This window comes from Lissotriton vulgaris, chromosome 1_1 (assembly GCF_964263255.1).
Source record: "Lissotriton vulgaris chromosome 1_1, aLisVul1.2, whole genome shotgun sequence".
NCBI lineage: Eukaryota > Metazoa > Chordata > Amphibia > Caudata > Salamandridae > Lissotriton > Lissotriton vulgaris.
The window spans coordinates 1612907353-1612931854 of NC_141685.1; the positions used below are offsets into that span (position 1 = coordinate 1612907353).

Below are 24502 nucleotides of genomic sequence, written 5' to 3' on the forward strand. Positions count from 1 at the left end.
TCTCCGACCGACCCCTGCCCTCACCACGTCTTCAACAAGGCCGACGCGGTCATCGCACTCCATCTGCGGGACATCATCAACACCTCCTTCGACACCGCCACCTTCCTGGAGAGCTGGAAGCACGCCGAACTCAGCGCCCTACTAAAGAAACCTACAGCGGACCCCACCGAACTCAAGAATTACCGCCCCATCTCGCTCCTCCCGTTCCCAGCCAAAGTCATCGAGAAGACCGTCAACAAGCAGCTGGCCGCCTTCCTCGAGACGAATGGATCCCTCGACCTCTCACAGTCTGGCTTTCGAGCCAACCACAGCACCGAGACCGCCCTCATCGCTGCCACCGATGACATCCGAGCCCTGATGGACAACGGAGAAACAGCGGCCCTCATCCTCCTAGACCTCTCCGCGGCATTCGACACTGTCTGCCACCACACCCTAGTGCAGCGCCTCAGCAACGTCGGAATCCAGGAGAAGGCACTGGAATGGATCATCTCCTTCCTCGACGGAAGAACACAGAGAGTCCGTCTACCACCGTACAAGTCAGAGGCCACCGAAGTCATCTGCGGCGTCCCTCAAGGATCCTCGCTGAGCCCCACCCTCTTCAACGTCTACATGAGCCCCCTCGCGGCCATCGCACGCCAACACAACCTCAACATCATCTCCTACGCTGACGACACCCAGCTGATCCTCTCCCTGACCAACGACCCCGCCGCCGCCAGAGCCAACCTTCACGAAGGGATGAAAGATGTAGCCGAGTGGATGACGACCAGCCGCCTGAAACTGAACTCAGACAAGACGGAAGTCCTCATCCTGGGTTCCTCGCCCTCCGCCTGGGACGACTCCTGGTGGCCCCCCGCCCTGGGCAGCGCACCCAAACCGACAGACCACGCACGCAACCTGGGCTTCATCTTGGACTCCTCCCTCACCATGACCAGACAAGTCAACGCCGTCTCCTCGTCATGCTTCAACATCCTGCGCATGCTACGGAAGATCTTCCGGTGGATCCCCACCGAGACCAGGAAGACGGTCACCCAGGCCCTCGTCACCAGCCGACTGGACTACGGCAACGCCCTCTACGCCGGAACCACCGCCAAGCTCCAGAAGAGACTCCAGCGGATCCAGAACGCCTCAGCCAGACTCATCCTCGACATCCCACGACACAGCCACATCTCCGGACATCTGAGAGACCTGCATTGGCTCCCCGTCAACAAAAGAATCACCTTCCGCCTCCTCACCCATGCACACAAAGCCCTACACGATCAATGCCCGAGCTACCTCAACAACCGCATCAACTTCTACGCTCCCAAACGACATCTCCGATCAGCCAGCCACGCCCTCGCCGCCGTCACCCGCATCCGAAGAACCACAACAGGAGGAAGGTCCTTCTCCTACCTGGCCGCCAAGACCTGGAACTCCCTCCCGACCGACCTGTGCCTGACCCAAGACCACCTCTCCTTCAGTAAGAAGCTCAAGACCTGGCTATTCGAGCAATAGCAGCGCCCCCCCCCCTAGCGCCTTGAGACCCTCCGGGTAAGTAGTGCGCTATATAAATGTCTGTGATTGATTGATTGATACAATTCCAAACGTCGTAAAGCCCGTTCATTATAGGCCCTGTATATGACACCAGGTTTTGGAAGGACGCTGTGAACCAAAGGAATGTTTTCCCCTCGGGGTTCTCATCTCTCAGGCGTCACTCAGCACTCCGTGGTGAAAAGCGTTCCTGGTACTCACAGTTACCCAAGTGTGATTCTTCACTTTGGAAGCCACTTGTTCTTCTGACACGAGACTGCAGTCAAAGTGCTTTTATACATTTATGGACCTTTAGGTGAAAGGCAGAGTCCTAGGAATGTGCAATGTGGAGGGTATATATTTTGTAAAATAACTAACGCTATGCTCCCACCATGCCAAAGCAAGCCAGGTTTATTGTTTCTATGAGACCAGTCCAAAACATGCCTGGTTACCTGTTTCTGTAAAACACATGCCTGATTTAACTCACAGTCCAAAGCATGTGCCCTGCGCCAAAACCAGTATACCTGTTGTACGCCTGGGTCCAAAATAGGACTGGTGCCCACTGCCCAGCGCCTTTAAGATGTTTACCCTATTTCTAAACCTAGTTCAAAACATGCTTTACGCCTTGCCCCTATAAGGTTTCTATCCTTTTTTATGCCCCAGTGCAAACCATTCCTGTGGCCATACCCTTATAAGAGATATATACAGATGTAGGTCCTAGTTCCAAGCGCTTCTGCCCCCACTGCTATTACAAATATACCCAGTTTCATATAGTAGTTGTAGATATGCCCTGTCCCATGCAAGGTACACCTGTTTCTATGTCCTATCTGAAACGTGCCTAGTTCCCCGCTATCAGAAATGCACATGGTGTGCTGCCCGTCTCCAAAACATGCCTGGTGCCACCTCCTCTTTGGGAAACATAATTATTTTTAAGCCCCAGCTCAGAACATGTCTGAACCACTGCCCCTATATGATGTTTATCCAGTTTAATGCCCATATTCAAAGCATACATGTGCCTTGCTTTTTAAGAGATATGTGTTTTTGCCTCGGTTCAAAATATAGCTGTTGCTCTGTACCTGTTGAAACATATGCAGTTTCACATCCCGGTTTCACATTTGCCTATAGTCAGCATAAAAATATGCCTGGTTTCCTACCCATACGAAACATACATAGTTCTACTTCGCCCAATCCACCCACGTTTCCTAAATATGGTTGTTCTTCTGCTGCCTCATTGAAAGTTAATCCTATCTTGGGCTATTCTAAAATCCTCCAGGATTCCTGCCTCTTCCTAAATACACCTGGACCCCTGACCATCTCCAAAATGCCTCTAATGCCCCTTTTCCCTCCAAAATCGACTAAGCACCCTGTTCACATCCAAACAATGCCTGTTGGCTTCCTTTCGATCTAAAACCTGCCTCGATTCCTCTTCTCTCTTTCAAAATAGAGCTGTTGGGCTACTTTCACCCCACATCTTAAACATATCTTTTTTTCTGGCCCACGCCAAAATATATGTGTGTCTTGTCACGCTCAAAGTCCAACCAATCCCTGGAACCATACCACCATTCAAAGAAAAAGAAAAGTGTCTCTCTCCTCTACCTCAAGGAGTATCCCTTGTACCCCGCCCCTCGTTTAAAGATCCTCTGTAGTTTCCTTACATCGTTGGCCTCCTGACCTCGTCATAGGAAAAAAACTATGACTTCCTGCCATCCACAACATGACTTTTTAAATAAGTTTCTTATTTTTCTACCTTCCCTGAAACATACCTGTTGACCTGTCGATCTGTGATCAAGTGTTTGCCTGACACTCTAAAATATCTTCAGCCCAGGCCCCAATCCCAGAACATACTTGTATTCACCCTTCCTTCCGCCATAACATATGAAGGGCCAGATGTACGAAGCATGCATTTTCCTACTCCTCATCAATATTCATGAGGCATACGAAATTTGCGACCCCATTGGGAATGGCTAGCACTCACAGGGATGGTGGCCTAAAGGAAAACGTGATGCATTTAAAAAAGAAAAATGTAACTTTTCAGTTTAATTTTTGAGGGTAGACAGTGGTCTCTAGGACCACTGCCTGCTCTTAAAAAATATTTTTGCAGCCCCCTTTCCGTTTGCGAATGTTTTACCACCCTTTTGAAAAGGGTGTTAAACTGCGAGTGTTTTGCAACCGCAAATGTGGTCGCACAACAATGGTGCATGGCATTTGCACTCGCTATTAGGAAGGGACACCCTTGACACGACCCTTCCTAATAGCAAGTCGCAAACCATATTTTGGGAGTCGCTAATAGGTTAGCTACTCGAAAAATATGGTTTGTACATGGGTCTGACCTTTTTTGCCTTCGCAAACAGGCCGAATTCCCATTTGTGATCGCAAAAAACGATTGTACATCTGCCTCATAGTGTCTAAAGCCTTCGCAGGGAGAATAGCTGTGTGTGTTATATAATGCTGCTTGCTTTCTGGGCTTTCTGTATTATAAGTTTGCACATAGTGGATGTAAATTTCGCACTGACTTTTTTGCGACCCGGCTGTAATTTTGCAATGGATCTCAAAATGTATAGTCACAGAGTATTCAGAATATCCTAACAGATTAACATTAATTAGGCAGGACACTATCAGCCGTTGTGTCAGCACGTAACCTGAATGAATCGGCGTGCTGTTGCTAGAATGGATCCATTTATTCAGGTTACGTGCTGACACAACGGCTGATCACAGACGGCCGCCCAATCTTTGTTTTCTTTACAGTGGCATTTTGGTGGAAACGAGTTTTCACCCGATTCTGCAGCCTTGTGGCACTATGTTATACCGCATGGCGACTTATCATTCACATTACAGTCTACGGAGGGTCCTCTATCCATGATAAATATTAACAAACTGTTCACTATATTTCCTGCTTAATTACTACCTGTCCATGATTTTCTCTTCACTGTAACAACCTACCAATTATATTTCCGGCCTAAACTGTCATAGCTGGTCCTTGATATTTACCTCACCCAGTCAATATAAAGCCATGGAACTCCCTATATGGTCACCTCCTGGCCATTCCATTCCCTATATTGCCCCAGCCTGGGCATGATTTTACCCAAAGCTTCAATATCAGGCAGTGGTCCACCCTATGTGGCTCATGATTTTACCCTCACAGACAGCCTGTTTGTGACATTTCCTGTACTGTGTATCTCTCAATGATACATCTTACATAGCAGCCATCTGAGGTCATATTCCCTATAGAATCCCAAATGCTCATGTTATTTCCTTCACACTACCAGTCTGCATGAGGTTTCCCAAACAGACACCGCATGGGCACTTCCTGGTCTTGCACCTTAAGCCAGCAAGTGGAACGTAACTACTTGGAGCCCATGGCTTGTTACTTCCCATTCACTGCAGCTTAGTCCTCTACCTTCAGCCTAATCTATAGGTCTTCCAGATAGAATTGGGTCTTCATAGCTGAATTTGCAGACCACCTCATCCACCCTGCATGCCCACATCACCCTCCTCGTTGACTGCAACCGGTAAGACAATTCAAGCATGAAACGAATCAAAGAACCCCCTTATCATCTTCATCGACACACTCAACGTAGTGTATCATGTCACAGAAGACCAAATCCTCCACCTTGTCTTCTTAACGTTATCACCATCCAATGCAAACTTGCTATACAAATGGACCAATCACCTTGTCATCCTTGTCAACTTGATCAGCATCCAGCCATCACAGCACAGTCAGCACAAATGAGAACAGCCAACCCTGTCTGCTTAAAAGACTTAATTGAATAATTTTGCCCTGCCACCTGCTTAGCAGATATCAACACCCAGATTCATAACTTCAGTGCTTTTCTGAATAAAACACATGAACACCCATGCGCCAACTAAATATATCACAAATGTATGTGAACCCTTTAGCACCCTGACACACCAAAGAACCTGCAAACAATAAACTTTCTACATGAAAAAAACTAAGAAAAACAGAATCTCGGATGGCTGTGTACTGCTGAAAACCCTCTGCAACACTAAAACAACTCATCACATCAGCTAAAACCAGGTAGTAGCTTGATAATTGAAGCTGCCAGCTAAAACAGAACACTCTAAGAGACACTCTAGCGTTACATCAACCCCTATCTGACCATTCAATCCACAGTTCACAGAAGATTGCACTGTCATCAACCTCTTTTTCAGTGAAAAAATAAATATCAGTTAGCACATCAACTAAGCGGCTTCTCCTTTGACACCCACATCTCCATGTTGTATCCCACAATGGTTATCATTTAAACCTTTGTCTCTAACAGACTTCACCGTAATCCTCAAATCTCTGAAATCCCCCTTTTTTAAACATGATCGCTTACCCTGTTCCTTCATCAAAAACTTGTCCAGAGATGCTCTTGCACCTCTGCTCATCATCAGCAACACCTCCCTGCATCAAGACATCTTCCCAAAAACTGTAAAACTAGTCCAGATCCTCCCACTCCTGAAGTAACTCACACTAGACCCTGACGGCCCTACCAACTACTTGCCCATCACTAACCTTCCCCACAAGATCATTGAAAAAGTGCTCCCTGGCCTACTCCAATATCACATTGTGCCAACCATCTCATGCCTAACTGGCTAAAGATCATTCTACAGCATGGCGATAGCTACATTAGAAATCATAGTCTGTGTCCCTCTGACTAAAGACAAACTGCTGCCTCCTGTTTACCTCTAAACTGTCTTTACACCCTGAAGTCTTGAATTAGATTCACTGGCAAAGTCCTTCACAGATTCTCCACATACCTTTCCAACCAACACCAGTTCATTCATATGGACACCTCCAGGTCTTGGAAGATCCATACCTCATGCGGAGTCCACCCAGGTCCTATCTGTTTCCTATAATATTCAACCTCTACATGGAGTCCCACAGACTGTACTGATAACAGCATCAAAAATCACCAATGCTCTGACAACACCCGACTCTAATTTAAAATATCCTGTGCTTCAGGTACCCAAAGTCTTAAACTCTGCCTGCATCTCATCCACGCCTGAATGTCCATCATGTAACTATAGCTTACTCCCCACCAAGACAAAATGTCCTCAATTCGCTGAGGAGAACAAGCACTAACTAGTCTAAACCTGGCTCAATGACAACTTTCACCCAGTGCCAAGTCTTGCAGATTTACCCTGGGCATCAGACTCAACCCCACGCAGCACATTGTGAAGAAAACACAAGATTGCCTGGTACCTGTTTCCTCTACTGAAGATACTGAAATAATTCTTCCCAGAAAGCCATTTCAGAATTTCTATTCAAGCCCTTATACTGTGCATCTGAATGGTGGCATCCCGGGTCCACGACCTCGCAGGCTCCACACTCCTTGAGAGCATCCTACACAAACGACTCATCTAGGCCCTGAAGAAATATGGCTCTGCTTGGCAGGCTTAACCATCTTCAAAAACAGCTCTGTTCTCTACAAGTCCATCACCTTGCCTGTTTGGCTCTGTTGGCTGTCAGCGCACCTACTTCCAGGACGCCATCAGACTGGAGATGAAGAAGTGCAAAAAAAGTAAACACAAGGCAATAGGAATTCTCCATTTAGGCACCCAGGAACTGCAGAAACAACTTTATAACCATAGGACTGGCCAAACTTGCTCCAGTTTCGGAAAGAGCTGAAGATAAACATCTATAAAGAACACTACCTCATGACAAAGCAGCAGTCCAAATCCACTCTCAGAAGCTAGCTTTAGCTAGCTCCAATCATTGTTTGTAATGAGGGTCTTTTACCATTTACAGCACCCAGCTGTCTTTTAGCTAAATCACCTACCTGCTTGACGCTGCCACGCCGCCACCGCCAGGAGTCATTTTGGGGCAAACAGGCACCAGGATACAAGCCGCCACCGCCGAGAGTCAATTTCCAGCAGGACTACACGCGCCGCCACTCCGGGACTTCAATTCCCGGCAGCCTACGCGGCGGCGCGCTCACCAACGACGCGAGGGCGCCAGGAGGCGCACAAAAGCGCCTCAGTTACCGGCGGAGCGGGGGAGACAGCTAAATCACCTACCTGCTTGACGCTGCCACGCCGCCAGCGCCAGGAGTCATTTTGTGGCAAACAGGCACCAGGATACAAGCCGCCACCGCCGAGAGTCAATTTTAAGCAGGACTACACGCGCCGCCGCTCCGGGACTTCAATTCCCGGCAGCCTACGCGGCGGCGCGCTCACCAACGACGCGAGGGCGCCAGGAGGCGCACAAAAGCGCCTCAGTTACCCGCTCTGCGGGACGCCCGGGGCTAAGCCCGGGCAAAGGGCGGGCCCTCTACGGCCCTCATCGGCAGGAAAAGGCAGGAACAGGGCCAAAACCGCTGCTCAAAAAACACCCAAGTAAGTGAAGTAATCTCCTCATTCCTGTAATTATCCGGGACATCATATTGACTCTAATCCCAAGGACCAGCTTCGTTGCTACTAAAATGTCTAAGGTTAAAGCATCTTCTGCCCCACTTAATACTATAGACAATTATATGGTACAGAAAGTTGCCAAAATTAATCATGACAGGAGATCATCCCTGGGTCTTAGCTATTCTCCGGACTTGCTTATCGACAACACTCCTCTACCACCCTCAGTTCTTGATATTAGTAACGAGGTCTTCCAAACCTCAGATAATAATCCTTTGACCCAATTACTAGTTGCAATTAATGAACCAGTTCCTGAATGGACAACTGACACTGAAATCATTACTTTAGAAGAGGAAACCCCTATACCGGTCCCAGCCCCTAGAGTAACAAAGGGTGGGGGGAAGAACATACCAAAAAGGGGTGGTCTTCGATCAGGAAAAAAGCGCCTTGAGGCCTCGCCCCAAGAGAAAACTGGAGATGATACTGGGAGTAACGGGGGAGGAAAAGCTCACCTGGATGAAGATCAATTTAAAAAGCTACTGAATGCCATAGATAATAAAATTAAAATTATTACTAAACCACTCCTAAGCAAAATTGACCTGCTCACAGCAGAGGTCACTAGACTGGGGATGCTTTTGCATAAAACTATTGAAGAAACATCAAAGACAGCTCCAATAAATTTGGTTATGGCTGATTCGAAAAATACCAAAGCTGCAGTTGGGCCAGATACTACAGCAAATACTTCCCAAAACACCACGTGGAGGCCTGGCCAAGGGGGAGAGGGGACGGGTATCCCAAACCCAGCTACCATTGATGAGGATTCTGCAAGGCCCGCCTCTAGAAGTACAAATGAGACAGAGAACATAGATAAAGGGCCCGTAGAATTAATAGTGGAAGCTTCCCCACTAATATTAGTTTTAGCAAATGTCCCTCAATTAGAACCAGGGCAAGTAGAGAACATCCCTTCTTTGATAAATAAATCACTTCATTGGTTATCAAAGAATATGGCTTTTAAACCAGGAGGCAGGGATCAGTTGGCACAGGAAGTAGTAAAAGCTAAAAGGGTTGAATGGATCGGGGGTGGCATCAAAAAGTTTAAGGGGGATTGCGTGGTGTTGCACTTCACAGATCCTGAAGTCCTACCAAACATACTAGCTAATATATATCCCCCCCAGCGTAGATCTACTGAAATAGTGCCATTAACGTTGGACTTCTTTTACACAAAGAAGGGAAATAATATAAACCCAACGCTGTTAAAAACCAAATGGAACCCTGTAACAAGAAAAGCCAAATACCCTACAAATAAAAACAATTGGGGAATTGCGATAGAAAATAGGTTCTCTGCCCTATCAGGGCTAAGTCAATGCGACTGACTGGAAAAATCAACGAGCATAGGGCAACTAAAGATTGCAAAGGTCAAACACGGGAATTCTAGTATTCTCATGACAGCAGGAACAGATTGTTGTGAGCACAAGATATTTGAACCTAGAGACTACACCTTTAATCCAGTAGAGAACAGCTCATTATCTGTTCACACTGGTATTAATGTAGTTGAAGCAAGGACTCCACCTTGTGCACCCTCCCCTAACCTGACTATTCCCTTAAGTAAGAGGAATATGGAAAGGGAAAGTTGCATTAAGATCATCTCATGGAATATCGCGGGTATCCAACATAAAATAGAGACTCCTGAATGGTGTGACTTTATAGATTCTTATGACATTGTGCTGTTACAAGAAACATGGTCAGTGTCACCAGTTTTTCGCTTGGGCTTTTTAAACTTTTATGTGCCCGCGAAGAAGAATACTAAGGGACGCCCTTCAGGGGGTCTAACTATTTGGATACGGCAAGCCCTGCAATGCACTATCAAGCAGAACCATATTTCTAATAGCGACCTACTTTCTATACTGCTCACTTGTATTGACGGTTACAAGTTGGCAATATACAACATCTATGCAAGGGGAACCCAAGGGGGTATGTCCTCTGATATAGTAGGAGCTTTAGACATTGACCTAGAGATGTTATCCACTCAATACACTATCATGGTGGGTGGAGACCTAAACACAACTTTTGAACCCCTAGGCTGTGAAGATAACGACTTGACACATGAAGAAGACTCCAAATGGGGAATCCCCCAGATAGACCTTCAGATGGTTAAAAAATGGGCAGAAGTAGCTATACAGGTTAAAAGTTTATGCCTATCCAGAGGATTGAGGGCAGCCAACAGCCGCACCCCTTCTGATCTACAGGGTAGGCATACCTTTGATAACCTAAGATCAAGTAGCAGGATTGATTATATTCTGATAGATGTTAGAGGTTGGAGCAAAGTGGTGGACATGCAGGTCATATCTAGGTTGGAGAGCGATCACAATCCTTTGTCTTTACTATTCAACCTAGAACAAAAAACAATGATAGAAAATTTAGCTAGGAACCTTACGACTTTGGATGTTGTTCCATCTAATAATCTCCGTCACATCAGATGGGCAACTTTAGCAGGCAACCAAGAGGATATGCAGGTCCTTGAGGGGTTAGTGATTGATGAAGTCGCCAGACTACAGGTTTTTAGACACGATGAAAATTTTAAAGTTAGGATTGAAGAGTCACAGCCAAAGTTCTTTGCTAGTATTCAGAAGCTATTCTTTAAAACAAACAAGAAGAGGAAGGGTATTGGACCACCCTTAAAGAAGGGATGGTACGACCAATCATGTAGAATAGCAAGACATAACCTTAGTATCGCATTAAGATCTAGAACGGGAGTTCTAAATGCCAGGGATGAATATAGAAAAACCCAGAATAAGGCAAAAAAGCAATGGGACGAAAATCTTTGGTTAGATTTGAAGAAGGCATGTGTTGATAAACATCAGAAGGAGTTTTGGGCCATATTAAAGTGGGGCTCAGGGGGTGTAGCTGAATGCCCGAAAAATCATGTACCTAAGGAGTCCTGGGTGGATTTTTTCAAACCCTGCTGACAATTCAGGTCCACAGGCTGTTCCCCTTCCAGAAAGGGTATTTTTTACTAACGAATTATTTTCATTAAAAAACGCACACGAGGCAATGGATGGAGTGACCAGAGGCAGGGCACCAGGAATTGATGGCATACCGGCAGATGTTTTCCTATCAGACAGAGATAGCTGGTGTAAATACTTTGTATGGCTTGGAAATGCCATTGCACAGGGGGCAAGGATACCAGCAACATGGAAAGGAGCAGAAATAATCCCAGTCTACAAAAAAGGGGACAAGGCTCTACCAAGCAACTACAGGCCCATCAACCTCATCGATTGTGCCCAAAACTGATGGGCAGGATGGTTCAAAACAAGATTCAAGCCTGGATAGTTGATAAGGACATCCTTTCCCCTTACCAAGCAGGATTTCGCCCTTTAACCAGCTCTGTCGATCAGGTGTTCCACTTCCTAACTGTATACTGGAAAAATGTTACCCTGCTAAATGGTCCTCTGTTTGCTGTTTTCGTTGATTTGAAGTCAGCGTTTGATTTAGTTCCCCGGCAAAAACTCTGGGATGTTTTAAGGGATTTAGGAATAAGTCCTGAATTATTAACTTTGCTTGTAAGGCTCCATGAGAACAACTATGCCCGGATAAGGTGGGGAGCCCAGGGAGAGGTCACAGAACCCTTCCCTGTTGAGAGAGGCGTAAGACAGGGTTGTGTCTTGGCCCCCACCTTATTCTCCCTTTACATCAATGGCATTGTGGACTTTCTGAAGCAAGTTCCGACGGATGCTCCATTACTAGACGGGAAGCGAGTACCAGTACTAATGTTCGCAGATGACACCCTGCTGATCTCGCGGACCCCTAGTGGTCTACAAAAGACAATAAACGCTTTTGGTGATTTCTGCCGGATCCGGGGCTTAGAAATAAACACAACCAAGACAAAATTTATGGATCTGAATCCCTCTAAGAAATTCAAGGGGAAAATGGTTTACAATGGGGCTTTTTTGGAAGAAGTGGATGCCTTCACCTACCTAGGCATCTCCCTGAATGCTAGTATGAATTGGAGATCTCATATGGACTTTGTACTGTTAAATTTTAATCAGCTGGCAGGAGCAATAGCCAAAAAGCACAAATCTTCATTCACAAAACCATTACAGCCAATAATGGAGATTTATGGCATGAAAGTGCTGGGTGCATGCCTTTATGGTTCCGAACTTTGGGGTTTCACCAATTTGAACACTTTAACAACGGCAGAAAACAAATTTCTGCGGGGTCTAATTGGTGTTCCACAGAGCACCCCCTCAACTCCTCTCCACTACGACCTTGGGAGGAAAAGGATTGAGGACATGATCAGACTGCGTCCCCTCCTATATTGGAGGCGTATAAAAACCACTCCAGATTTGAGTCATTACGCAGCTGCTCTTCTGGATGTTGATAACTCTGATAATTTCCATAAAGTTCTCTGGCTAAAAGAAGTGAGGAAATTACTTCAAAAATTGCACCTTGAACACTTGTGGTCCGTAACAGACCCAGATGATTTTCCTTCAAAGACTACATTAAAAAAGTTATACTGGGACATGATAAACAACGCTGTACTGACCTCTAGTCAATCTCCTGCCCTGACATCCCAGTTCCTAGAAGTTAAAACTTCCCCAATGTTTGAACAGTATTGGGATTTGATCTCTAAGTCTCTAGATAGGAAATTGTTTTTCCAGTTCAGGATTGGCACGTTGCCCCTAAATGCTTTTACTGTTAAATGGTCTTCTGATAACGTTAACACATGCTTCCATTGTAAATCCCATGGAGAAGATATCTTGCATTTTCTATTTGTTTGCCCCTTATATGCTGCCCCAAGGAATAGATGGTTGAAACCTGCATGCAGAAATTTGGGTACAAGGAGATGTTTAGAGGCTTTTAGGGTCTTGAAATCAAACTGTGCCCCTAATCTTGCAATTGCTGTAGCTAAATTCCTGGGGTGGGCTTGGATAATACGCACGCGCACTTTAACCCCTTCGAGGCTAATGACGAGCTGGGCTCGTCATGGCGCTTACCTGCCGTGCGCGGATGACAAGGCCAGCTCGTCATGGTGTATAGGATTTATGTTTTTTTAGCGCAGGACGGGAAAACGCCTAGCAGCCAAGTGGTTAAAACTCCTATGAATTACTTGAGCTTCCTTTGGGCTGTGATGATATTTTTTTTTTTAAAAATGTGTAATTTTAAAAATTGTTATTCGCCAACAAAGTACAAATTGTATGGTATTTAATACGTTTTTATTATTAGATTAGTATTTATTTTGTCTAGATTAGGGATACAAGCTTTTATGACAATGTTGTCGAATAAAGCATTTAAACTTGAAACTTGTAAACTTTTAGCTGTATTGGCACTATTCACATTGCACATACATACCTAGACACATATTACATATGCATAATATATGTTATACAGCTATAGCCTGTCCATGATATTCTGCATACAGTCCTTTTATCCATGATATCCCCAACACATTTTCAGTCTCACTCATGATATTTCATTACATAGTTGCTGTCTGATCTTTATATTACTAGGCAGTAAACATCCTGCCACAATGTGCATTAAAGCTTCATTCACTGTCAAGATATTCTACATATAGCAACGATCTGGTCTTTATATTCCATTTACTGTCAGTATATCCATAATATTCCATATAAGGTGTCAGTGTGGCCATGATATTTCCATGCAGAGTTACCATTTGCTCATGATATTCTGTACAGAGTTAATTTGTGCCCTTGATATATTCTAGATACACGTACATGCTATTTCCTTATAAGGTCTCGGTTTGACCATAATAGTACAAATACATCCACAATCTGATATTCCTTATAAAGTTACAGCCCGCCCATGATATTACAAACATAGTCACAGTCTGTGTATGGCATGCTTTATGCAGCCACATTCTGTGTATTACATTCCATATACAGTCACAGTCTGTCCATGATATTCCATACACAGCCACCATCCTGCCACACTATTCAATAAAGCCTCATTGGCTGTCATGATATTCGATATACAGTCATAGATTGTCGGTGATATTCCATGCACTGTCAGAGTCTGGTTGTGATACGTCTCAGTCTGATCGTGATGTTCCCATACTGAGTAACCATCTTGTCATGATAGTCCATGCACAGTCACTGTCTGGGCTTGATACTCCATATATAGTCACATTCTGTCTTGAAATCCCATATACCGTTGCAGTCTGTCCATATTATTGCTATACTGAGTTACCTTCTATCCATGATATTCCTTACACTGTCTCAGTCAGGCCATAATATATCCATATCGAGTTGCAGTCTGTCCATGGCATGAGTTACCATCTATCCATGATATTCCGTAAAGAGTTGGTCTATCCATAGAAGTCTCATATTGAGTTACCATCTGTCCATGATATTCTATACAGTCACTCTATCCATGATATTCCGTATACATTCTCAGTGTGACCATATTATTCCCTTTAAAGTCGCAGCCTTTCATGATGGTCACTACACACTTACTGTCTGCCCATGGTATTGCCATACACAGTCACCCTCTTGCCACAGGGTTCATTAAATCCTCGTTGTCTGCTGCAACATTCTCCACACAGCCCCGTCTGCGCATGATACTGAAAGGGGGCGGGGCATTGATGAACTGTGATATGCACAACTGACCCCCCATTGGTTACTTGCCTGTCCCTTGTTGTTAATAATTGGCAGGTTCAGGTATAAAGGCAGCCTTCCCACCTCAAGCTCTATTTCCTGCCAGCTGCAAACAGAGACTGAACAGAACCAAAGAAAGAGGGCCCTGAGGAAGAGGCGGAGACCAAGGTGAGCAATGTGGGAATACATGCAGGACCCTTGCAGAGCCACTGGGCTGGGCTGATTCCCAGGAGGCACTGCAGGAGTCACTGACACCTGCACAGTGCGTGGCAGGGGGGTATTCTTGTCCTCACTGGGGAGCTGCTCGTCTTCTGCAGTGTACAGGCTTTGGAGATCACTGGGCAGCCGCCTTGTACTGAAGGTGGCAGGTATGCACCTTCCTTGTGGTGAGCACGAGCTGTACGTTACCGGCCTCGTGCAGCGCATGGACTGCAGCACAACTGCAAGGCCTAATTAACATTCAAATGGTCTTTTAAAGACCTGTGAAACGTTCGGGTGCGGCTCTGTGTGTCCCCGGGATCTGTCTCATCCCGGGCTGCCACACACGACGGGGGTGCTGAAGCCCGGTGAGTCCAATGGGTGTTGCGCGCCTGACTGCAGGAATGATTCACCATGAGCAGTGTAGACTCTAGCCACTGCCGATCTCCTCAGAATCTGTACCCTCCTCGTGCGTGGATGGTAAGTAAATACCCACCTCGTGCAGGGCGAGGTCTGTGACTGTAAGAGCTATTTGGGAGGGAGGGGTGGGGGAGAGTGAGCAGACCAAGAAACCAGTAGAGTGTGAAAAAGGCCGCTTTAATGAAACAGGTGCACATGTACAAAACAATAACCTCAGCAAATGCCTAACAATCTAAACCTTACCAAATGATTGTATTGTTTTCAACCCCCCAAAACCCGCCCCGCCCCTCACCCTTCATCAAACCCGCCCCCACCCGTACATACCCAATCACATAATAAACCATACAACAATCCCACAAAAACATTATAACTTCAACATTTCCCAAAGCCATATCTCAAAACCCCAATTACATCCCAAGCCAATCCAGATCCCCAACTCATGTCTCCGAACACAAATTCAACCTGCACAACTTCCCCCAACAAAATCCAAATTCAAAAACTATCAGCTCCCATCATGGCCCAAAACTGGCAAACCAAAATAATCCGCCACCCAGAAAGCAGTGGGGGAAGAAACCGAAAACCCCCACCTTTCTGCCCCCCGCAAAGAAACTAAACAACTGGAGGAGGGGGTTGAGATCGAAGCAGAAAAAACACCAAAAGAGAAACACTACTCACCCAAGAAACTTTGAATCGTCAAACAGCGAGACAGTACCTCTCGCAGCTCCAAGAGATATAAATCCATCCCCATTCGAGACAAATGGACCCCATCACTCTTAAAGAATTCTACAGCACCGTAACGAATGTCACTATGGACAATACGACCAAAGCCTAAATCTCTACAAAACCTAGAAACTTCCAGATTGACCTTCCTACGAGACTTATCAATGGCTTTAGGTTTCAACGCATTCCTCCAAACCCTCCTAGGAATCAATTCAGTCCACAGGACGTGACACCCAGACCAATGCTGATGCAACAAAGAAAGATCTTTTTTCATAGCTCGAAGAAGAACAACACCCTTAACCAGACCCAAATCATTTTCCCCAAGATGAATAACCAAAACATCTGGACAAACCCCGCCTACCAACCAAGAATTAAGGGCTGGAATTAAGTCTTTCCACAACATACCCCCCTTCCCCTTCCAAACAACATTAAATAAACGGTCATTAAACCCCAGCATCGTGCCAAAATAACTCAAACAAGCTTGAAGTTGAGCTCTCTTTATGAAGGAATGCCCCACGATCCAAACAGTCAAGAACTCAGAGCGAGGACCAGCCACGGAACCTGAAAGAAAAAGATGTATCCGAGAGGCAAAACAGAAGAAGACGCAACCTCCCGTCTGACGTAGCGCTGAAAGTAGTTTGAAGTCCAGCGCCCCAGACCCATAATGTCCTCCCTCGACCAACCCCTGTTAAAAGCCTCAGTTGCAGATCAGATTCTAAAAGAATGTGTGCCATATAAAGACTCATCAAGGCCAAGATGACGCAGCGCTTTACGCAGCACCATGCGCAATTGATAATTCGTTACCACAGAACCATCCAGGTGTTGAAAAACAGGATACTCAACAACCCCACCCGAAAACTCCCACCAGCATCGTGCCCACCGCAAAGGGCAAGTCTCCGGGGGGGGAAACCGCTTCCAACCAAATTCCTTTGCCTTTATTCCTCTGATCCGTCTTAGAATGAGATAGCCAAATATGAACTCTCCTAACTGACAACTGAACATCCCCCCACAATATACCTTTCGTAAATTTGTTGCCCAACAGCTCAGACACCCTAAACGCTCCAAAAAATATCCAGACCATCAGAGTAGCAAAAAGACAAGCTTTCGCCCTATCGGTACACACCACAGGCAGCACTGCTATGATATTGAACAATTTCTGCCAAGACAAAGGGGACCTCACCGCCTGAACACTTCCCCGCTCCCGAGACCACCCTTCCAACATTCTCCTACCCAGCTCCCCAGCCGACGGGGAGTAGCCCCAGAACAACTTACCCATAAAAGAAACACCCGCTAACTTCCCAGCAATTGTAACTCTAGATAAACCTTTATCCATTAACCACAAAATAAACTGAACCACATCTTCTGACCTCTGCCAAAGAATCTCTCTCTTACTAGCTCCAGAAGACAAAAACTCATTCCAAGCCAACTCATATGCAATTCTAGTAGAGGGAGCCAAAGAACCTAAAACCAGCTGAACAACCCTGTGTTGCCTACCGTCCACAGATGCTCCGGCATGGGAGTCGGCACCTCGTCTGCCTCCAAAGCGAGCCCACGGAATCTCTCCCACTGTGAACGAGACAAAGCATCCGCAATGTCATTGTCCACACCAGGAACATGCAGGGCCCTAAAGCAAATGTCAAATTTAAGGCAACCTAAAACAAAGACTCTGAGCAGTTTCAGGATTTGCATGTCCTTAGCAGATTGTCTGTTGATCACTTGCACCACAGCCATATTATCAATTCTGAAAAGAACCTTCTTGTGAGCTAAATCCTGGCCCCACAAAGTAACTGCCACCACAACAGGGAACAATTCCAAAAATGCAATGCTCCTGCCTCCATTCTTCCAACTCTCCGGCCACTGTTGCGCACACCACTTTCCCTGCCAGTACAAGCCGAAACCATCGCTGCCAGCCGCATCAGAGAAAATCTGAACATCCCACAACCAGTCAACCTCCCTACATAAACGCACACCATTGAAAGAATGCAAAAAAGTGACCCACATACGCAAATCCTCTTTGACCCCTGCTGACAATCGAACTCGGTGATGGGGCAAGTAATGGCCAGAGAGAGCCCTGCCCAAGCGCCTACAGAATGTTCTGCCCGCCCTGACCACCCTACATGCAAAATTAAGGTGACCCAGCAAAACTTGAACCTCCCTCACCAAAACTTTCTCCTTAGACAACATCACCTCCACCAATTCCAACATTTTTCGCTTCTTGTCCAGTGGTAAATGCGCCTGCATAGTCTGTGAGTCAAGTTCGATTCTCAAAAAAGACATGGTCGCACAAGGACCCATGGTCTTTTCAGGAGCCAGTGGCACACCCAAATGATCCATAAGTGTTTGAAACGTAAACAGAGCATTCTGGCAGTCCAAAGAATCTGCAGCACCCACAAAAAAGAAATCATCTAAGTAATGTGTGACCAACGTATGTCCACTTTGTTGAGTGAAAAACCATTGTAAAAACGTACTGAAAGTTTCAAACAATGCACATGACATGGAGCAGCCCATTGGCAATGCCTTGTCCACGTACCACTTCCCAAGGAAATGAATACCCAGAAGACTCCAATCCTCAGGATGGACTGGAAGCAGTCTAAATGCAGATTTAATATCGCATTTTGCCATCAAAGCAGAAGGGCCTGCTGCTACTACCAATGCCATAGCCACGTCAACAGAAGAATAGGACACAGAAGCAGCTTCATTGTCGATGAAATCATTTACCGACCCACCCTCCAGCCAAGACAAATGTTGGATGAGCCTGAACTGCCCAGGTTCTTTTTTGGGGACCACACCAATAGGAGAAATGATTAGGTTCTCTAAAGGCCAATCATCAAAAGGACCTGCCATTCTGCCCTCACACACTTCTTTATTTAACTTCTCCTGGACCACAGCAGTATGTTCACTTGCTGACTTTAGGTTCTTAGACCAACGCCTCAGACGAGGACCCTCATAACCCAGATGAAAACCGTCTTGAAAACCTGATGATAAAAACGTCCGCAGCTCAGCAGGCTCATAATCCTGCAAAGCGTCAGCCAAATGAAGGACATTAACCGGTGTATGAGCCTTTGGGCCCAACGCCCGATGAAGATATCCCACCCCTGGGAGCTGGAGGGGGCTGTGGTGCAACATAAGGTCCCGAACCCTGCTGTGGCCCCTGGTGACCACCGGAAGACCTAGGCCCCCAGCATCTCGACAAGGGGTGATTTTGCCTTCCACATTGGGAACATTCATGACGGAACTTGCAAAATTCTCTATTACACGCCCCTTTATTGAAATCCCAGCATGTGCCTGAACTGGACTGCGCTGACGAACTGGCCCCCACCCCTCCCCGGGTGGGTCGCGCCTGAAATGGGCGATAAACCAAAGGAAAACCACTAGCTGTAAAAATAGTCTTACCACTAGCAGAGGAACCCATAGTGTGTTGCCAAAGATCCGTGTCCAGTTCCCCCCATTTTGCCTCCGGGTCCCAGGCCATGCGTGCCCTGAACTCCTCATCATACCGTGCCCATGCAAAATCATTCCTTGTGATTTGTGCTTTCCTAATCACATCCATATATTTAAACAGTGAAACACAGCGCTCGGGGAACTTCTCGCAATAGACGCTGGCATAAATTAAAAAGGCCGCCGTCCAGTTTTCAATATTCAAAGGGAACTTGGGGCGCTTAGCCAATTCGTATTCCTCTTCTTTAGAACCTTCTTTAGCCCGGACCTCCCTGTGTAACAATTTCAGAAGCTCCACGTACTCACCATTCCATATCCTTTCTTTAGTACTGAGCATTAAATGAGCCCCCAAGGGCTTAGTAACACCCATATAGGGCAACTTTTTGATTTTTAACTCTTTACTATGTAAGACATTTTTGGACGTGTCCAAACCAACTGTGGAAGTGCCACTATCCACTTTGGCGCCTATACTTTTATCCTCATCAGCAATACCCACACTTTGGTCCTTCACAATGCGACCCTTATACAACTTACCATCAGCCCCACCAGAAAACAAATCCACCCCAATCCCAACAGACACCATTTTAGGTTGCACCTGAGTTTCCACATTCTCACCTGGACGCAACAAACGAGGCTGACTTGGCTCCGCTCTCCATGCCACACGCGAACCGTCATCCGCCCTCCGAGGAGCCCTCACCGAGGGGCCGAGCTCTCTTGGTCTGGACAACGCCGCTTGAGTCTGCACCACCGGTGCCTGTAACGAACTACGAGAGACATGAAAATGCCCCCCCCCAGACACCATGTCCCGCACTTCGCCCTCCTCAGGGCTATCCTCATCATAATCAAGAATTAACGACTCCTCTAACTGGGGAGGAGCAGGTAACACCACATTCTTCTGAACTTTTTCAAATGTATGCGAACGTCCACGGGCCTTACCAACCCTTAACTGTGACCGTGGCGGGGAGGCCGACTGTACTCGCCGGTACCCTCCCCCACTATTACCACTCACAAAAGCTTTTTCCACCGGCAAAACCAAGTTGTGAGATTGAAGAACCTGAGGAACAAGAGAAGTCGTGCCGGACCTGCTCCTATGAACAGCGCTGTAGTCCCTCGATGAGGCCAGCAAGGTCGCGCTTGACCTACTTACACTGCCTGTGGTGACTTCCCTCGTTAGGACCATCGAGGTCGCGCTGAACCTGCTTGTGGTGGCCACGACGGGATCCTTCGATGGTACAGGACGTGCCGCGCAAGGCTCCACCCTCCCTTCACCTTGGCGCGACTGGGCTGCATGCCGCCCTACCAAGTCCGCTGCTCCAGACCACTCTCTAACCTGCAAAGAAAAAGGCCGGACTGATGTGCCGGGTCCCTTACTACATAAAACACCAGAAGCTGAAGACACTTCACCTGTTGCCCTACTAAAACCCTGACCACTATCCTGAAAAACGACTGAACCAACAGGGTCTTTCCCTTTAAGAACAGCTCTCAACCGAGGGGGAGAGGGGGAAGGGCTGCACACCTCTTCGTCAGTACTACAATCCAACAAAGCTTGAATAAACTCAGACGCCGGACCCTGTACCTGAGAACCCTGAACCACCGTCCCCCCCAAAGCACCTGAAACCCTATCCCTCCCACCCACCTTCAAACCTGGAAAATTCACCGCACCAGACATAGCAGGCATACCCCCAATATCCCCACTCTTCTGTAATACCGAGGCGTCCCTGAGCCCTTCCTCCCAAGATGGAAAGATATCCAGACCGCCCCAGGATCGAACCCTGACCCCCGATTGAGGCTCACTCAAATGTTCTACCACAGGAAAAGACCCCTCCACACCCCTGTCTCCTGACCCAGACAAAGAGGGAACCTGTGAAAATACCAAAGCCTTTTGCCCAATACCTGAATGCAAAAGAGAAGAACCCTCAAGGCCCCCCATCTGAGCCCACTCACCCTCCCCAACAGAACCACTGCACACAGAAATCACCTCACCCCTAACTGATACCGGAGGAGAAAACAATAAGGGGCTAAAATGACCCATGTCTGCACCAGTACCCCCAATGTCCTCAGACAAATCAGCAATCTCATGACCTGAAGGAAAAGAAACTCTATGTATGCGACTAGGCGTAAGTAAACTTTCACCCTGTAACTCCACAGGCGCCGAAAAATCAGCCTGCCTATGACCACCCTGATGGGAAAACACTTCGGACATAGGATGAACTTGACCGCCTTGCACCGGCCGAAAAGCCACTGCCTCGCGCTCCAAGAAGGCCTCCGCCCCTCCCCCGCCAGTGACGTCACCAACCGTCACCTGGAGGCCGAGGCAGAGCGGCGCGTGCAACCGCGCTGTCTAGAGGCACGACGACCTCGCAATACTGGAGCCGAAGCAGCTCTGTCACGTAAGGCTGCTACCGGTACTTCAACCGGCGCAGCCTGAATCTCTCCAACCATCCCAGGCCCGCCCGCAGCAAGCCCCACCGCACCCACAGGCTCGGAGAGCCCCGAACCACTGCCCCGCCGAGCCCTCACACCCGGGACCGCTCTCCTAGATCTAGAGCAGCCCCTTTCACTTACCGCCTCTTGGCGCCGTCGTTTAGGAGAAAAACACGCCGCCACGACCGCCGACACCCCTGCTGACGCCAAACGCTGGGGACGCTGGGGCCCGACCTGTTCTCGGTCACCTATGACCAAATCTAAGCGGCCCGCCTCGCTAAGCAGGCGTATCGCTTCAAGCACGCGATAATCTTTGCCAGCCATCACGAAATCTGAATAAACAATCACCTACAAATTCGCTACTGAAAAGGCCTACAAAAACCAACCGCCACAAAAACTAGCTGCAAAACCAACCGGCCACCAGGTCACCTAAGCCTAAAATGGTGGCCGGGAGGAGGAGCCCAACACATTTATAGGCTGGGCTCCAAAAACAACCAAAAGAAGCCCAAAAAGGGGAAGCTGCTCCAAAATGGCCCCCACCCAAACCTCCCAAACAGCCCGGGGGAGGAGACCTCCCAGGGGTCGGCTGCCCTCCCCCAAGCCCCCCTTACCTCGTGTTTGGAACCGACTGGAGATCGCTCATCTAGCGCATTCTAAGGGCTTCAGGAAAGACTGACTCCTTGAGGGAATACCTGTTCCCGGCTTCGCATCAACTGAAGAGAAGAACATGAACTTCAATGACTGGGGACTTTATTAGTCAGGTGCAGCGTAAATGCCAGAGGAATGACCGCCCCTTGCAGTGGAGTGAGCATGACATACCCTGTGAGGAGTGTGCACTGCAGCGTTCACTGTCCGCGTTACTTGCTGTGCCGTGCTCCAGCTGTGTAAGACTCCCGAGGGTGGCCGCACTGGACATGAGGTGGCTTTCTGTGGTGTTATGCGACCTGGCTGTGTGCTCTCAGTCCACGAGCTGTCCCCGTGGAGGCCGCAGTGTGGTGTCAGTGGTCGAGTAAACTGTCACATTTAACTGAAGCAGTCGGACATGATTGTAAGGTTACAGTGTGCAGACAGTCACGACGTAAGACTGCAGTGAGCAGAGGGGCTCTTTAGACTGCAGTGGGAGAGGTGGCTGTAAGGCTGCAATAGTCAGGGGGCTGCCTGTATGACGCAACCGCGGTCCGCAGTGGATGTGTAACACTACATCGCGAAGGGCATCTCTTTAAATCTGCAGTGAGCAGTGGTTGCTGCATAAACCAGTAGGGGGTGGCAGTGGTTATTTAACGATGCAGTGGGTGGATGTCGATGTAAGGATGCAGTGGGCTGTGGTGGCAGTAAAGAGCAGCAGCAGGTACATGTAGCTGATTAAGGCTAAGATGGCAGTGATATGACTCCAGAGATGCAGTGGGCAGGGTGCTGTATATAGCAGAGGTGGTGGCTGTGTATGCCTGCACTGGGATGACAAAGCAAACACAAGGAGATGATGGACGGAGCAAGGAAACTTTTCAGACGCTCACCCAAGTCACAGATCTGGGTTGAATCCATCATCGTTCTTTAGCTCACTTCGCCACCTCAGTTCAGACACAGGTATATGCAAATAAGTCTTGACCCTGTGCCTCATGGGAACAGTCCAGCCTCAACTGCCAAGCCAGGTCTTCCATGAACGGAAAACAAGCAACCTGGGACCGGTTTCAGGGTAACACCCCTCATCAGCCAGGCTAGCTTGAATCCAGTGGCAAAGTGAGCAAGGGACCCACGTCTGGGCATACCCTGCCAACGTAGGGCAAACCAAGCAAACAGAAGGATGACATTGGATGTGTAAGGATGCAATGGGCCGGAGTGGCTATATAAAACAGGAGCAGATAGGCATGAATGTGTAAGAATGCAGTGGGAATGAGAGTATCTTGTAAGGCTTCCTTGGGCAGTTGTTGAATACATAAAGCTGTTGCATCAGTTGTGTTTTTGCAGTGTAAGTCTCGTTCCTTCCGTCTTGTGTTAATTTTCACTTTCTTCTCTCTTTGTCTCCCTCCTTTCTTCTCACTTCACACGTACCCTCTCTTTACTTCCTCCCGGTTACCCCCAAGTTAGATGCATTTTCCCACTTCTGCCCTTTTTCTCCTTCCTTCTTTTTTATGTTCCCCTCGCTCCCTTCACTTTTGTCCTTCTTCGCTGTCCCATCTTCTCCAGCTCTGTGTGTCCTATGTACCCGTACGCTTGCTCTGATCTCTTTCTCGATCGAATCCATTTCAGATGAAGCTCATGCTGTGGGGGTGTCTGGCAGTCCTGCTCTTGGGATGCACAAAGGCTCTTCACCTTCCAGAGTACCATGATTTTATGGTGGAGCTGCAATCTACAGGTAAGTCAGGTCAATTTGGGGTATCTCCATACACAAAATACTATCAGGAGTCCTTGGGAGTTCTTGTGTGTACAGAATAAGTATAAGTGACATTTACTTCAAAGCTCATGACTCTCAGCTCCATCAATAGTTCTAACCTCCGGGTTATGCTTTTCGCAGCAGACGTTAGAGGTTCAAACAGGTGCATTCACGCCTCCCGCCTTGGCATACAAATTCATTTTTGACCAGTTGCAGTGGTCCCCATTGACTTTAGCAAATGTTTTCACCCCAGGTTTGTCTTTTGCTTGGTAAAAGTTTACATTTTGGTCCTAAACCTCAAATTTCCTTCCTGTGCTCCTGGACCTTGAGCTCCGGTGGGCTTATTTATGAGAGCCCTGCTTCGCTTTTGCACCCCGATAAGTGGAACTTGCGTGGAGCTGGGCTCTCATAAAGATTTATGAAACCACACAAAGTCACGTTGCTTTGCTTTGAGTGGCCTCAT

General features: G+C 47.4%; 2 protein-coding genes across 2 annotated transcripts in view; one reads left to right on the forward strand and one right to left on the reverse strand.

Annotated features, from left to right (window-relative positions):
* Positions 1-14525: 14525 nt before the first annotated feature.
* Positions 14526-24502, forward strand: part of LOC147750895 (natterin-3-like) — a 54116-nt gene continuing 44139 nt past the window's right edge. The window contains exons 1-2 of the mRNA XM_086918623.1: positions 14526-14636; positions 23916-24101. Of these exons, the coding sequence (XP_086774749.1) occupies positions 23992-24101 (110 nt within the window). The 5' untranslated portion in view covers positions 14526-14636; positions 23916-23991. The remainder of the gene's footprint in view (positions 14637-23915; positions 24102-24502) is intronic.
* LOC147750896 (uncharacterized) lies at positions 15754-20913 on the reverse strand. The gene is made up of 2 exons (XM_086918611.1): positions 19860-20913; positions 15754-16367 (listed from the first exon to the last, which is right to left on the reverse strand). The coding sequence occupies exons 1-2, from the start codon at positions 20911-20913 to the stop codon at positions 15754-15756; spliced, it is 1668 nt and encodes a 555-aa protein (XP_086774737.1).